The sequence below is a fragment of the Hypanus sabinus genome, chromosome 5, assembly GCF_030144855.1.
Source record: "Hypanus sabinus isolate sHypSab1 chromosome 5, sHypSab1.hap1, whole genome shotgun sequence".
Lineage (NCBI taxonomy): Eukaryota > Metazoa > Chordata > Chondrichthyes > Myliobatiformes > Dasyatidae > Hypanus > Hypanus sabinus.
Window position 1 is genome coordinate 11,401,025 of NC_082710.1, and position 17,259 is coordinate 11,418,283.

Below are 17,259 nucleotides of genomic sequence, written 5' to 3' on the forward strand. Positions count from 1 at the left end.
TTGTACGAGATGGGACCAAACTGTGCCAGAAAGGAGGAAGATGAGTCAATGCTCTGGAGAAGCAACAGCAGAAATCATATTACCATCTCAGCAATAAAGGAGGAGGACTCTATGGGGAAATTATTTAACCTAACACTTCTAGCTATCTACACGCAGATGCCACTTTATTAGGCACACATGTGCACCTGCTCTTTAATGCAAATACCTGATCCGCCAATCATGTGGCAGCAACTCAATGCATAAAAACATGCAGGCATGCTGAAGAGGTCCAGTTGATAATCAGAATGGGGAGGAAATGTGATCTAAGTGTTGGTGCCTGAAAGGGTGGTTTCAGTATCTCAGAAAATGCTGATCTTCTGGGATTTTCACCCACAGGTCTCTAGAGTTTTTAGAGAAAGGTGCAAAGAAAAAACAAAAGAAAGACATCCAGTGAGTGGCAGTTCTGTGCTTGTGAACGTCTTATTAATGAGAGAGGTCAGAGGAGAATGGTCATACTGGTTCAAGCTGACAGGAAGACAACACAACAGAAGAAATCTGATTAGAAATCCAGAGCGCCGACGTACGTACGCATGCACACACACAAAACACTGGAGGAACTCAGTGAGTCAGGCAGTACCCAGGCAAGGGAATGATCAGTCAATATTTCAGGCCCTTCATTGAATGTTCTTCATAAACTTGGTTAAAGTGATCAACTTTAAAAAAAAAATTGGAAAAGTGGTTTGGAGAAAGAATGTTAAGATTGAAGGTGTGTTATTCTTTCATCTTTTTCTCAGACAATCTGTTGGACATTCTCTCCTCCCATCTCCAACAAAAACCTGTAAGCACACACCACCAAATTCCAGGACAGCTTCTACCCCACTGCTATCAGACAGTCCTCTTGTACGATATGAAGGACTCTTGACCTCACAATCTACCTTGTTAGGATTTTGTACCTTATTGTTTACATGCACTGTACTCTTCCGGTATCCTTTATACTTTTTCAGCATTTTTATTTAAAGCAAAGGTTGATAGGTTCTTGATAAAGTCAGGATGATAAAGGTTGCGGAGAGAAGACGGAAGGATTGGGTTGAGAGGGATAATAAATCAGCCATGATGGGATGCAGGAACAGACTCACAGGGGTGAATGGTGTATAATCTTGCCCCAATGTCTTATAGTCTATGATTTTATGGTTACTGTTGTACCTTATTCTAGCTCAATGTACTGCGTAATGAATTGATCTGTATAACAGTATACAAGACAAGTTCTTCTCTGTATCACGGTACATTTAAAAGTGCACTATAAATAGAAAAACTTGCAAACTAGGACAGGTTTTAATCAAAATAAATCTACTTTCGAACTGGGATAAAGCTGAAATAAACATCAAAGTTGGCAGTGCACCTTCCTAATTGGAGCAAGGAAGAAATGTGTAATGTACTCCCTCCCCTACAGAACTACACCAAACCTTTAATCCATCCAATTACTCAGCAGTAATGAAGCAAGAATCAGTAAAAGCTCACCGGAAGCTAATTAAAAATCAATAATTATGTAATAAAATAAGAAATTGTGAAACAAAGAAACTTTAAAGTATTGCTTTGTCAGTTTTGACATGTGTTATGTCAGTTTTCCTTCATGTGGCAGAGATTTCTAATGTTCATGAGAACATGATTTTAAGCTCTCATTTAATTATTTTTTTATAATCTCTTTCTCCAGATTTTCAGCTTCCCAAATGAAATATCTCTCCCTGGATTGGAAATGACCTGCTCTTTAATCTCAGAGTATGAAGTGATTAAAGAACCATCCTGCAGATTTATTGCCTGACCCCAGTTAGAGACTCACCAGCATTTCACAGGAAGGAAGTGGACAAAAAACCCTGTGATAATGCTAAGAAGCTATAAGTCATGTCCAAAGACAGCAGGCCACCGGAGAAAAAAAACGGAATCTTTTTTCAAGAAACCTTAGAAGTCTTTTTAATAGCATCATGTGCTAGCCAAGGGTGGCATGATAGCATAGTGGTTAGCATAATGTATTACAGACCCAGCGACTGAACTTTGGGTTCATTTCCTACAAATGTCTGTAAGGAGTTTGTATGTTCTCCCCATGACCATGTGGGTTTCCTCCAATATTCCAAAAACTGACAATTTTATTAAAGTTAGACACGGGATTCTGCAGAAGCTGGAAATCCACAGTAATACACACACTGTGCAGGGGGATCTCAGCAGGTCAGGAAGCATCCATAGAAAAGACTAAAGAGTTGACAGTGTGGGTTAGGGTTAGTAGGATATGGGCATACTATGTTGGCACCGGAAGCATGTCAACAGTTGCAGTTTGCCCCCATCCCACCATGGACTGTGTTATTTGTTCTTGCAAAACGACTCATTTCACTCTATAAGCTCAAGAGCAGCTGGCAACCCAGAGCAACGCACACAAAATGCTGGAGGGACTCGGTAGGTCAGGCAGCATCTATGGAGAGGAATAAACAGTCAACATTCCTAGCTGAGTTCTTTCATCAGGATATTTCACTGTGTGTTTCCATGTTTCAATGTATATGTGACAAAGCCAAGCTTTATCCTTAAAAGTTTAAATGAAAAATAAATAGATCACACAGAAATTAAAATACTTGGCTGAATTTTTAAAGGTGCAGAGCAAATCCAAATGAAATTATTAGAATAAGATCCCTTAGATAAAGAATGGACAATATTGGTCACAGCTGAAAGGGAGGAATGAAGGTCCCTTTAGCATTCTGCATGTTTAGAGAGTGAATCCATTTATAAGGCCTCTTTATTGCCCTCCCTAGATACTGCTTGACCTGCTCAGTTCCTCCAGCATTTCGTGTCTGTGCTGCTTCATTTATCAGGAATGGTTTTACAGTGGTAACTCCATGAAGCAAGTCTGCCATAAATCAGCGTGTGGTGAATTGAAGTCTCACACTGGGGACCTGAGCTCAGAACTGAAGATGGTGATCTGGTACAGCAATAAGCCATCAGATACTAGGAGCTTTCATCCACTGTCCCAGATGAGCACATAAGTTTCCATATCCCAGTTGTCATGACCAATATCTATCCCTTGAGCTCTATCACGAAACTTGATCATTCATACCACTTATGAAAGATGGTTCAGGGGAAATTTAGATCAGAAGACACAGAGGCAGATATAGGCCATTCAGCCCATCAAGTCTGCTCCACCATTCCATCACAGCTGATTCATTATCCCTTGTAATCCCACTCACCTGCCTTCTCCACATAACCTTTGTTAATGTCTTGCCTAATCAAGAACCTATTAACCTCCGCTTCAAATATATTCAGTGACTTGGTCTCCACAGCCATCTGTGGCAAAGAATTCCACAGATTCACCACCCTCTGGCTAAAGAAACTACTGCTCATCTCTGTTCTAAATGGACATCCCTCTATTCTGAGGCTGTGCCCTCTGGTCCTAAACTCACCCACAATGGGAAACATCCTTGCCCTGTCCACAGTATCTGGGCCTAGATCCTCCACCACTTCCCCCCCCCCAACAATTCTTCTAACCTTCAGCAAGTACAGGCACAAAACCATCAAGTGTTCGTCATATGTTAAACCTTTCGTTCCCGGAATCTGTTATGTTTCCAACATAACAACAATCAAAAATTACCTTGCTAGCTGTAAACAGTCTGTAAGAAAGTTAGCTTGTGAAGAAATATCATTACTGATTATACCAGTGCTGTGTGTTGTCCAAGATTTCTATATCTGCAGACTCCTGCGCCCCTTCATAAATAAATGCCATTCTATTCTCTGAACACATGGTACACAGTCTACCCTGATTAATATTATTATTATTATGTGCCATGTCATATGATGTAGGTGATCATAGTGACTACAATTGATCTTGGCAAATTTTTCTACAGAAGTGGTTTGCCATTGCCTTCTTCTGGCAGTGTCTTTACAAGATGGATGACCCCAGCCATTATCAATACTCCTCAGAGATTGTCTGCCTGGTGTCAGTAGTCGCATAATCAGGACTTGTGATATGCACCAACTGCTCATACGACCATCACATGAAGCTGACCAGGGTGTTTCACCTCGCCCAAGGGTGACCTGCAGACTAGTGGAGGGAAGGAGCACCTTACACCTCCTTTGGTAGAGATGTATCTCTACCTTGCCATCCAATGTCACCTGCATACTACCGAAAATTGTTACCTTAATGTTATCACTGTACATTCTATTTTGCTTATTTGGAAATATAGCATAGTAACGGGCTCTTAAAGTACAAAGAGCACATGCCACCCAGTTACACCCATGTAACCAATTAACCTACTAACCCGTGTGCCTTTGGACTGTGGGAGTAAACCAAAGCACCTGGAGGAAACCCATGTGTTCACGGGGAGAACGTACAAACTTCTTACAGACAGCAGCACAATTGAACCTGTGTTGCTGGTGTTATGCCAACAGCAATGCTACCATGCTGCCTCAGCTCATGGAGGTGATTTTGCCTTTTATGAAGTGATGGCCTGCAAACTCTGCCAGGTGTGCATCCAATTCCATCTCTAACTTCAATCGAAGTCACTTCCTCACTCTTAAAATAGCCTTCGTATGATCACACCTGAAGTCCCTGTCTAGTTCTGGATCACCGGTATCTAATGATATACAAAATCATGAGAGGTATAGGTGGGGTAAATGCAAGAAGGCTTCTTTCCCCCACTGAGGTTGAGTTGGGACTACAACTAGAGATTATGGGTTAAGGGTGAAAGATGAAAAAATTAAAGGGAACATGAGGGGTTAGGGTGGAACAAGCTGCCAGCACAAGTAGTGCATGCGAGATTCATTTCAACATTTAAGGGAAGTTTGGATAAGTACAAGGATGGTAAGGGTTTGGAGGGCTGTGGCCCCGGTGCAGGATGATGGGAGTAGGCAGTTTAAATGGTTTGGCACGGACTAGATGGGCTGAATGCCTGTTTCTGTGCTGTACGACTCTACGACTCTAACGCCACAGATTCGCTTGTGTTTACGAGCTGATTCGTGTTAGTGTGTGATATTGCTCTTTGAAGGTTAATAACGTTTGCCCTGTCTATTGTATACACAAGCATGTCCAGAGTGCTTGAACAAAAAGTTTATGGCGCCTCTTAGACTATCAAACTAGAAATTCATTGTCAAAGTTGAAGGAGACGGTAATTTGAAAGTGATCCATATTAACAGCAAATACATTTGGAAAAAAATTATTTTGCATAAAATGCACTTGAGGTAACTTACCCACACTCCTTCAAAAGAGGCATAGATAGAGTGGACAGCCAATGCCTTTATCCCAGGCTGGCAATAGCTAATATGAAACAGCATCATTTTAAGGTGACGGGGGGGGGAAGTCCAGGTATTTTTTTACACTAAGAGTGGTGGGTGTGTGGACTCTGCTGCCAGGGTGCAGGTACAGGCATATACATTTGGGACATTTAAGAACTCTTAGGTAGGATATGGATGATAGAAAAATGGAGTGGTATGTAGGAGGGAAGGGTTAGATTGATCTTAGAGTAGGTTAAAAGATCGATGCAACATCGTGGGCTGAAGAACCTGTACTGTTCTTTAATGTTTTAATATATTAAATATGTGGCTGTGAGTTATGGTGTGTAACGTTTCCAATGTACTCCGAGCCTGCAGTGATCAGTGAACTGCAGACTGTACAAAGGAAGTCAAACAGTCAGAAATAATGCCTTCCCACACTGCCTTAAAAGGATCTTTGACATATTTAGAACAGCTCTCACAGTCCTGAATCACACACGACAAACAGACTTGGCATGCATTTCTCAGATAAGCATCTACAGACACCACTCCAATTTGAAAATGTACATTTTTCCTCCTGAAATGTAACCTCCAAAGGGCGGTTATCACCATCTGTATGGCAGGGAGATATAGATACTGTAACATTTTTGATGACATACACTTCTGTGGTCATCTCCTCACACCAGACAGCTCTGTCTGTGCTTTGAAATACATTTTTGTCTGATGTGGTGTAAATCTGGCATGTGGTGCTTTGACCTGAGAGTTCCGTTGGGTCCTAACGTCCACCCTGTTCGATTTTCCAGTGCTGGCTTACAGCCCCACATTTAATTATTGAGAAAACAGGGAACAACGCAAGTGAGAGGTTCTTTAAAAAAATTTAGCAGTAAGAATATAAGCGTACAAATATGAAATTTGTAACCAGGCAGTCTGCCACTGAATTTCCTTTGCTCTCTATTCATGGATACCCCTAAATCATTCCTTGCTGAAGAAATATTTTTGTAATCTGGGAAGAGATCCTGCACTCGTTAACCTTTTCTCTATTCCAACATTGACAACCACTCCTAATGGAAATCCTGATGCATTACTTTATCATCAGCTTTGCCTAATTAATAAGATATTTAAGCCTCTGAGGGCAAGTAAACATTTTAATGGGTATTGGAGTGAATTTGGAAAGTTTTACAATAACATTTCTACAGAAGGATTTTCTCAGAAGCAAAATGATTTATTTCTGTTTTTCATGTTTGCTGTCCACCAACACACTTAGTACTTATTCATCCCCATTCACTGAACGTGAACATGAACAATGGGCTGTGAAACTCAGCTCAAGTTACACAAGATGTTGGGGGATCTCAACAAATTGGGCGGTGTCTAAAGAGAAGAACAAAAGCTGGGAACTTTCAGCCCAAGAACTCATCAGTCCTGATGAAGGGTCTCAGCCCAAAATTTCAACTGCTTATTTCTCTCTATTGATGCTGCCTGCCAGCATTTTGTGTGTGGTACTCTGGATTTCCATCATCTGTAGAATCTTTTGTGTTTGTAATTTCCCTTAAAAGATTAATCGATTAAGCATTCTTGGTTGTTATGTGCATATGTAAAAGTACATTAATTGCATAATTCATCACTCCACCACATGATACATGTGTGCCTCGCTTAAAAGAATGAACTACACCCATATTTTTGGAATCCTGTGAGTTTCTTTGAATTAATTTAATGTTTTGAAGCTACCATCACTTTGTATCTTTTGTGCTTAAACTTTAAATCAGAATCTCGTGTTCACTTTTTACATCTTTGCTGAGAATAGATTTTAATGCTTGGTTAATTATTACCTCTTTCAGCTTGCTTGTTGGCAATACTTTCAAAGTTAAATTTCATTGGGGAAAAATGCTTAGCTGTTGTGTCAAAAAAATTGTTACTCGATCCGAAATGTCAACCGTTTATTCCCCTCCATAAATGCTGCCTGACCTGGTGGGTTCCTCCAGCATTTTGTATGTGTTACTCTGGATTTGCTAAATCCTTTTTAGTTCATGTAGTAATCAACAGATAGGTTAACAACTACAAATCATACAGAGCCTGATTGTACTGCAGCATCTGAATTACAGTTAATATTACAAAGTTCAAAGTAAATTCATTTTCTTGTGGGCATACTCAAATCTATAGAATAATAACCGTAACAGAATTTCTTTAGCCAGAGAGTAGTGAATCTGTGGAATTCATAGCCACAGGTGGCTGTGGAGGCCAAGTCATTGGGTGTATTCAAGGCAGAACTTGATAGATTCTTGATTAATCAGAGCATGAAGGGATGAAGCGATATGGGGAGAAGACAGGATTAGGGCTGAGAAAGAATATGCATCAGCTATGATGAAATGGCAGAGCAGACATAATGGCACAAATGGTCCAATTCTGCTTCTCTATCTTGTCTTATAGAATCAATGAAAGACCATTCAACTTGGGTGTTCATCCAGAATGCAGAAGGCAACAAATGTGCAAATATAAAATGAAGAAAGAAGAAATAAATATTGAGAACATTTGGTGAAGAGTCCTGGAAAGGCAGCCCATTGGTTGTGGGAACTGTTTAATGTTGGGCAAGTGAAATTGAGTTAAGTTATCCTCATTGGTTCGAGAGCCTGGTGGTTGAGAGGTAGTAACCCAAAGTTAAATTCAATGTTTTGCTCTTGAAAATAAATTATGACGTTTATCTTTTCCTCATTTTTCACAGGCACTCATTAAGAACCCCTTTGAGCTGGGCATCCTTCCAACATAAGCCAAGACTGTGAGTGTCAGCAGACGAATCAATTTTGGAGCATGTCACAGCTGGGACTGATTATTAAAAGCAACAGTTCTCATTTGCATAGTGCTTGTAACATGTAAGAAACTTGACTTGCATTTATAAAGTACTTTTTATGACCTCGGGATGTCTCAAAGCACTTAACTGCTGATGAAGTACTTTTGAAGTATGGACACCATGGTAGTGTAGAAAACTTAGCAGCCAGTTTAAGTACAACTTCCTCAATCAGTGATGTGATAACAACCAAATAACCTGTTTCCGTGATGTTGATTAAAAGATAAATATTGGCAAGGATGTGGTCAATGTCCCAGGCCACCTAATTTGTGAAAGGGATAAATACAGGTTCAGTTGAATAAGACCATGAGACATAATAGCAAAATTCAACCATTTGGCCCATTGAGTCTGCTCCTCCATTCAATCATGGCTGATTTATTATCCCCCTCAACCCCATTCTCCTGCCTTTTCCACATAACCTTTGATGCCCTTACTAATCAAGAACCTATCAACCTTCACTTTAAATACAGACAATGACTTGGCCTCCACAGCCGTCTGTCTTAATGAATTCCACAGAATCACCACCTTCTGGCTAAAGAAATTCCTCCTCATCTCTGTTCCAAAGGGGTACTCTTCTATTCTGAGGAGCCCTCCCCCACTATAGAAAACATCCTCTCCAAGTCCATTCTATCTATGCAATAGGTTACAATGAGATCTACCACCACCCCCCGCCCCCATTCTTCTAAAGTTCAGAACTCACTAGAGTTCTTGTACTTCAACACTTGTACCTAAACTGGACCTGTACTCGCTAGAGTTTAGAATCTAAACTCTAGTGAGCACAGGCCCAGACCCATCCAATGATTCACTCCAAGGATAATTCTCATGAACTGCCTCTGGAATTCCAGGATCTTTACTGATGCTTTTGGAATATCAATACCAATTTGGGATACCCTCCATTTATAATTTCACCCGCTGACTTTTGAAGACTGATCTAATCAAGTTCTGTTACACCAAGCTATTGGGTATGTTTAAATCAGAGGTTGATGAGTTCTTGACTATTATGGGTGTCAATGGTTACGGGGAGAAGACGGGAGAATAGGGATAGGAAGAATCATAAATAGATGTGATGGAATGGGGGAGCAGACTCAATGAGCCCAGTTCTGCTCCTATGTCTTGTGGCTTTATGTCTGAAGTGCTCTTGGCTGGTGTTTCTTTCTGCTCCACCATATCTCTTGGCTGGTGTTTCTTTCTGCTCCACCCTATCTCTTGGCTGTGTTGCCTGTTGTCGCTATTAATCACCACACCACTGCAGATGGGAAGTGGATGAGTTTGACAGATGTGCAGACTTCTGGTGCAGTTACCTCACTTAAACACTGAACAGTGTTGCTTATCAAATACACCTTTCAGCTTACCTCTCTCGCACAGAGTGCCGCCATAACTTGGCAAGCAGACACAAGTGAAGCAGTTGACACCATCAACGCACGTGGCTCCGTTTTGGCAAGGGTTCGACTGACACTCATCAATATCTGAATGAAACATAAAGTGATACTTGGTTAATTAAAGCAGGCACAGCTTTCGCAATTGCAATGACACGGTAAACCCACTAGAATTATATTAGTATTCAAAGTTATCTATTCAGATCAGAGACACTTCTTCAAAGTACAGACCAGGAAGTGGCTTCTTTGAAGATTTGGACTGAACTTCTAAATTCAGGAAGTAACCTTGAATAATTAAGATTACGTTCCAGATAGGAAATCTTTTCTGACATTGTCTGTCTGATCATATAAGCATTTGGGAGAAAAATACTTTGAAAATTTATACTACATCAGACTGTTACAATTCACTTGCAAGAAAACCCATAACCAAAGTAAATGCTGTGCATTATAATAAGGACAATCTTGTGTTGAGAACCGTGGGAGGGTAGTGCTCAGCAGAGCTGCTATACAGAGCCAGCGAGCATTAACCCTAACTAGATTATTAAATCTGATTGTTGCTGCGGTCTATGATGAGTGTATACGTTCTCCCCGTGACTCTGTGTTTCTCCTCTGGGTGCTTTTTTTCCTGTTTCATTCCAAAGATACACCAGAAGCATGGCAACACTTGCGTGCTGACACTTCACAGGATCATTATTAATGCATTGAATCATCCGCCATTGGTAGTAACAATGTGCAACAGAAGTAGCTTTTTAATTTTTTTTTAATATAAATAGTATAAATTTAAGAACTTTTTAAAAGCTAATTATTAATGCTTTTTGGGAGGGTGATTATAGATGCATATCATATTTATACTGAGTTAAATACTGTATGTAATTAGTTTTGCTACAAAAGGTGTATGGGACACTGGAAAAATGTTGAATTTCCCTTTGGGGATGAATAAAGTATCTATCTATCTAAATACAGTACTGTGCAACTATCTTAGGCACATGTGAAAAAAATTCTGTAAACAGGAGATGCTTTCAAAAATAATGAAAAGGGAAGTTTCTAAATATCAAAACATTTACTGTAAAGAGCAGTAAATAGTAAAAATACTCTTGGTATGATCATCTTAGCACTTAAAATGGATCAATTCTCTTGGCACAGTGTTGTGCGGTTTATAAGAAAAATGGCTGGTAAGTTGTTCCAAGCATCTTGGAGAACTTGTCACAGTTCTTCTGCAGATGTTGGCTATTTTGCTTGCTTCTGTCTCTCCAGGCAATCCTAGACAGCCTCGATGATGTTGAGATCAGAACTCTGGGGAGGCCACACCATTTGAAACATATAAAAAATCTAGGATGCCTAAGACTTTTGCACAGTACTGTAGATAGTCTGATTCCTCAGTAACTTAACTACTTTGTCCATAAAATGTGTTCAAATTGGTAACAACAACATTCTGTAACTTTTCAAATCAGATTAGTGCCAGAAGTGTCAGGAGCAACATCCCTGGTGGCACCAGCAGGCATAGGAAAAGCTTCTTCCCTGAGGCTGTGACCCTGCTGAACCTCACATCACAGTATTGCACCCATATTGGACTGTCTCAGTACTTATATATTTGTGTGCTGTAGCACTTACCTTTTATTCGCAGTTATTTTGTAAATAACACTATTCTTTGCATTTCTGGTCAGCTGCTAACCGTGTTTCATTGGCTTTGTATCTGTACTCGGCACAATGACAATAAAGTTGAACCTAATCTAATCTCTGAGGTCTTCAATGTCTCTGAAGGCCTATCCTAGGCCCAACATATTGTGCAACTATGAAGTGGGCACATGATCAGCTATTTTTCATTGGGAGCTTGAGGAGATTTGGTATGTCACCAAATACTCTAGTAAATTCCTACAGATTTAACGTGGAGAGCATTCTGACCGGTTGCATCACCATCTGGTATGCAGCTGCTGAAGTACAGGATCAGAAAGATCAGAGGAGGTAAATTCAGTCAGCTTCATCATGGGACTAGCCTCCCCACCATGAGGAAATCTTCTAAAGATGATGCCTTCAAAAGGTGGCATCATCATCATCATTTTGTGCTGTGTCATATAGCATGGGCTTCACCATGATTGTTCTTGGCAATTTTTTCTATAGAAGTGGTTTGCCATTGCCTTCTTTTGGGCAGTGTCTTTACAAGACAGTCAACACCAGCCATTCTCAATACAGTTCAGAGACGGTTTGACCTGGCATCATGGTCCCATAACCAGGATGTGTGATAAGCACCAGCTGCTCATACGACCATCCACCACCTGCTCCCATGGCTTCACTTGACACTGATCGGAAAGGTGGGGTGAGAAACAGGTGCTACATCTTGCCCAAGGGTGACCTGCAGGTTAGCAGAGGTAGGGAGCGCCTTGCATCTCCTTTAGTAGAGACCTATCTCCTCCCCATTACCCTCAAAAAATGGCATCCATCATTGAAGACCCCCTACCACTCGGGATATGCTCCCTTCTCATTGCTACCATCAAGGAGGAGGAACAGCAGTCTGAAGACACATCCCGAATGATTCAGGAACAGCCTCTTCCCCACCGTCATCAGATTTTTAAATGGACAATGCACTGATGAGCATTACTATAGCATTTTTGTTCTCACACTACTTATTCTTATATATTTCTTATTATAATTTACAGAATATTTTATGTATAGCGTTGTACTGCTATCACAAACTAACAGATTTCATGACATATATTAGTCATAGTAAACCTGATTCTGATTCTGAATGAAGGTTACAGCCAAGCAGCTATAAGGATTTTTTTTTGACAACTAACTATTAGAATCTGAGCCCCAGTGCCAGGGATAGAAGTCAAAAGGCAGATCCCACTTAAGATCCATTAATTCATCTTAAAAATAATTTAGTCAAACATGATCTGCCTTTTATGAAGTCATACTTTCTCTCAACGGCCTTGTTTGTGGTGCTACAACAAGGTCCAAACCAATTCCAATTTCAGTGGAAACTTGAGAAACAACATCTCATCTTACATTCCCAAGGATACATGTAATGTCTTGAATGCCCCTGCACTTAGCTACCCCACTATAATCTGAAAAAAAGCTCTCTCTGTCCAACTCAAGTCAAGCTGGTCTCTACTTTGTACTGTCAATTTTATTTAATGCATCTGGGTCTTAGCTCCTAAATCTCACCCAGTCTCTCCTCACGACTAGATTCGACTCTGTACTTCACGTTATGATGTGTATCTGGTTACTCCTCTCTTTGTTGCTATTTTATACGACTTTGATTGGGTCGGTCTGGCTCTGTGACCTAAACTTAATGTACGACACAATGCTAGATTGAACTTAACTGAGCTAAACTGGACATGTCTGGATTCTTTCAAAGACTTTTATGTTTTATATTCTGTGTTTTCATTCATTTTTTCCCATTTGTGCAATTTGTCCCTTTTGTGCATTGGGGGGGGTTTGTTGTTTTTCTTTGAATGGGTTCCATGGTTTTCTCTGTTTCGTGGCTGTCTGTGGAGAGGATGAATCTCAGGGTTGAACACTTCGATAATAAATGTACTTTGAGCACCTCCAGACCTATAGAGTACTGAAACACAGAATTCACTACAGGGAAGTTATACCTAAATGAGGTCATATGACAGAATATAGAACAGTGCAGGCCCTTTCACCCACAATGCCATGCCGACCTTAAAAGCTACTCTAAGATCAAACTAATACTTTTCTCATAGACAGCCCCCCATTTTTCTGTGATCCATGTGCCTAAGTTTCAAATGTCTCCTAAATTATCTGACTCTACCACCACCCCGACAGTGCATTCCATGCATCCACCATTCTGTAAAAAAAAACCTGCCTCTGACATCCCCCTATACTTTCTTCCAAACATTATTCGCCATACACTGTACATTTATATGTATCAGGAATTTGCTGTGGTGTGTTGGCGTAATATGCAAATAATAAGACATACAGCAGAATAAAGAATTACGTGAAATAAAATTATAAATACAGATATAGAATAAAACGTGCAGGCATACTGTACAGTGCAAAAATCTTAGGCAGATATATATCAGTAGGGTGCCTAAGACTTTCACACAGTACTGTGGTAACTTTATGTATTGCACTGTACTACTGCCACACACAAAAAAAAAAATTTCACAATTTTATCCCAAGTTACTTAGATCTTATCCTAACCTTGTTGTGTGTTATGTGAACTACTGGGCTTTACACCCTGGTTCGAAGAAACGTCTCATTTGACAATATACAGGTGTATAGTTAAATGACAATAAACTTGACTTGACTTGATATGTGAGTGACGATAAACCTGATTTTAATATGGGTCTCTATTGACAACTGAGAATGGTAATTGGGTAGGGAAAGGGAAATCATGGTTGGAAAAAGGGGAAGGGAGAGGGGAGGGAGCAGGAGGCACCAGAGAGACTTTCTGTAATAATCAACAAATCAATTGTTTGGAATCAAATGACCTTACCTGGTGTCTGAGTGCTCAGTGTGTCTGCACCCACAACAACCCCTCCCCTGGCACTCCTTCTCTGCCACCTGTCCCACAACCCTCCCACAACACTCCACCCTAACCATTCCCAACATCCTTTGCTCCACCCAGATTTACAAACTCGCTCTCCACTCCACATTGACAAATACAGTACTGTGCAAAAGTCTTAGGCAAGCAAGAGTAGATGGAGTATTGGATTAATACTGATAAAAGCGTGACTATAGCACACTAAAATCCCTGTCCAGGTGTTTGGGTTCTAATCTTCAGAGCAGACATGTACCTATAACCTTGTGATTAAGACATACAAATGCTATTGGCCCAACCAAGGCAAATTCCCCACACATACTTCAATGATCCCTGAAAGTGTGGGTGAAAACAAAAGAGAAATCTGACTTAAATCTATTGAGTGTAAGGGTAAGGTTAATGACTATTGGCTGAGGAATGTAGTTCTAAAAGAACTCTTTTGAGAATTAGGCTTATGACGGTTTTTCATACATCAGAATCAGGTTTATTATCATTGACATATGTTTTGTGGCAGTAGTACAGTGAAACATGCTATTTATTTATTTAGATTCAGTACTCAGTAGACCCTTCTAGCGCTTGAGCAGTACTACCCCGATAACACCCGATAACCCTGATTTAATCCAAACCCAGCCACAGGACAATTTACAACAACCAACTAATCTATCCGGCAAATTTTTGGACTGTGGGAGGAAACCAAAGCACACAGGGAGGATGTACATATTCCTTAAAGATGCTAATGGAATTGAACTCCAAACTGTCCCAGGCTACAATAATGCCATGCTAACGGCTATGCTACTAAGGCACCCAGAAATATATATATGTAACCAGGTGCCTGTTGAATACATAAATTAAATAAGTGGTGCAAAATGGTGAGGTTGTGTTCGTGGCTTCATCGATCATTTAGAAATCTGATGCTGGAGGAGAAGAAGCTGTTCCTAAAAGATTGAATGTGTATCACCAATTTCCCATAGCTCCCCCCTGAAGTTAGTATTGAGAAGAAGGCTTGTCCTGGCTGGTGGGGGTCCTTGATGGTGGACACTGCCTTCTTGAGGCTTCATGTTTTAAAGATGACCTCGATGATGGGAAGGCTAGTGCTATTGATGGATCTGGCTAAGTTTACAACCCTCTGCAGCTGTTTTTAAAACATGATATTTGTTGATAGCAGAAGCAGTACAATGCAAAGAGATAAAATTACTATCAATTGCAGAATATATCGTGCATAGAAAGTAGTGTTCACAGAAATCCGATAGTGGAGGGGAGGAAGCTGTTCCTGAATTACTGAACGTGGGACTTCAGGCTCCAGAACTTCTGCCCTGATGGCAGGAATGAGAGCATGTCCTAAATGGTGAGGGTCCTTTCATGGTGGATGCAGTCTTCTTGGGGCATGGCCTCTTGAAGATGTCTTCAATGCTGGGGAGTGTTGTTCATGAGGCAAAGCTGGCACATTGTTTAATTTCAAAATATTATTGGATATTTAAAATCATTTTGCACAATTACAGCAAGTTTGAAACAACTGTAATAATACGTGCATCCAATTTCCATATGAGGGAAAGAAATTAGATTGTGTAATATTTATGGAATGTCATATTAATAGAATTAATGGAAACAGAGTGGGGCTTTCTTCACCTGCATCGTTGGAAAGAAGATTGAATCACTGCATAATGTCTAGAGCACACCCAGTAAAACTATGTTTAAAACAGCATTCCTGTAAGGCTCAGATTGTAAGCAAATATCCTTTAAAGCTTTCTCATAGAAGCACTTCATGGCATTGAGCAGCACCTAGGTGTTGCAGTATCGAATCTTGCTCTTACCTATTTCGCAATGTTCTCCAGTATATCCAGGCAAGCAGGTACAAATGAAGCTGGTTTCCCGTGCAAAACAACTGCCTCCGTGGTGGCAAGGGCTTTCATCGCATGGGTTAATGTGTACTACGACAAACAGAAGCATTGAGAAATGAGGAAGCACAGGTACCATTTAACCAGCAAACCTTATTTCACAGAACGTCCCTAATAAAAACAACCATCTCAATATGATCTTGCACTTCGCATTATGATTTGGAAACACCAATCCCCTTGAATGGAAAAGCCTACAGAAGGGAGCGGATGCAGCCTAGTCCATCGCGGGTAATGTTCTCCCCACCACTGACCAAATCTCTAAGGAGCACTGTCTCAGAAAAGCAGCAGCCACCACCCAGGTCTAGCTTTCTTCTCCTTACTCCCATCAGGAAGACAATACGCGAGCCTCAGGACCTACACCACCAGGTTCAGGAACAGTGACTACCCCTCAACCATCAGGCTCTTGAACTGGAGAGGATAACTTCACTCACCCCGTCACCGAACTGTTCCCACAACCTATAGGCTCACAATCTACTTTGATATTCTTGATATTTATTGCTTATTTATTATTGTTATAAGTCTTGTTTCATTTTTTTCATTTTTGTGTTTACACAGTTTATTGTCTTTTACACATTTGTCCATCTTGTTTAGTGCTATTTTCATTGATTCTATTGTGTTTCTTTTCATTTACTGTGAATGCCTACAAGAAAACAAATCTTGGGGTAGTGACATCTACATACTTTGAAAATGGATTTACTCTTGCACTTTATTGTTTATGTACACTTCACTTTCTCTGCAGCTGTTACACTTTATTCTGCATTGTCAATATCTTACTCTTAACTCAATGTACTCTGCAATGATTTTTATCTGTATGAACATTATACAAGACAAGCACACTGTATCCTAGTATATGTGACAATAATAAACCAATACCAATCTAATTAATGACCTCCACATGTTAATTCCAATGGGGTGCACATTGCATAAAAGTCAATTTACTGAATAATTGGTAAGAATGCTTCTTAGCTAATAGTTCCTCATTATTGTAGTCACAAACACGAGATACTGCAGATACTGGTTTGTTTTACGTCAAGTGAATTTTCACATAATGACGTGTTACATTACAATGTTCATGTCCAATCTTGCTATTTTTAACAGTAAAGTTATCTGGTCTTTAAAGCTGTATCTGTAACTTCCACTCTTTGATGCTCTTTAATGGTGATAATAATACACTATCATTTGTGAGTCCACAGAACCATTCCTTCAAAACATTTAACTATCTTGAATAACCAAATGCACCAAATGCTGGAGGAACTCAGCAGGTCAGGCAGCGTTTATGGAGAGAAAAAAGCAGTTGAAAATATCCGGGCAAGATGCTTCATCAGGAATGGCTTGAAATGCCGACTGCTTATTCATCTCCATAGATGTTGCCCGACCTGCTCACTTTTTGTCTGGATTTCAGCATCTGAAGAATCTCGCGTG

General features: G+C 40.2%; 1 protein-coding gene across 1 annotated transcript in view; it reads right to left on the minus strand.

The window, feature by feature from the left end:
- Positions 1-17,259, minus strand: part of LOC132393867 (versican core protein-like) — a 184,071-nt gene that overhangs the window by 45,199 nt on the left and 121,613 nt on the right. The window contains exons 8-9 of the mRNA XM_059969260.1: positions 15,754-15,870; positions 9,415-9,528 (exon numbers count right to left, since the gene is read on the minus strand). Of these exons, the coding sequence (XP_059825243.1) occupies positions 9,415-9,528; positions 15,754-15,870 (231 nt within the window). The remainder of the gene's footprint in view (positions 1-9,414; positions 9,529-15,753; positions 15,871-17,259) is intronic.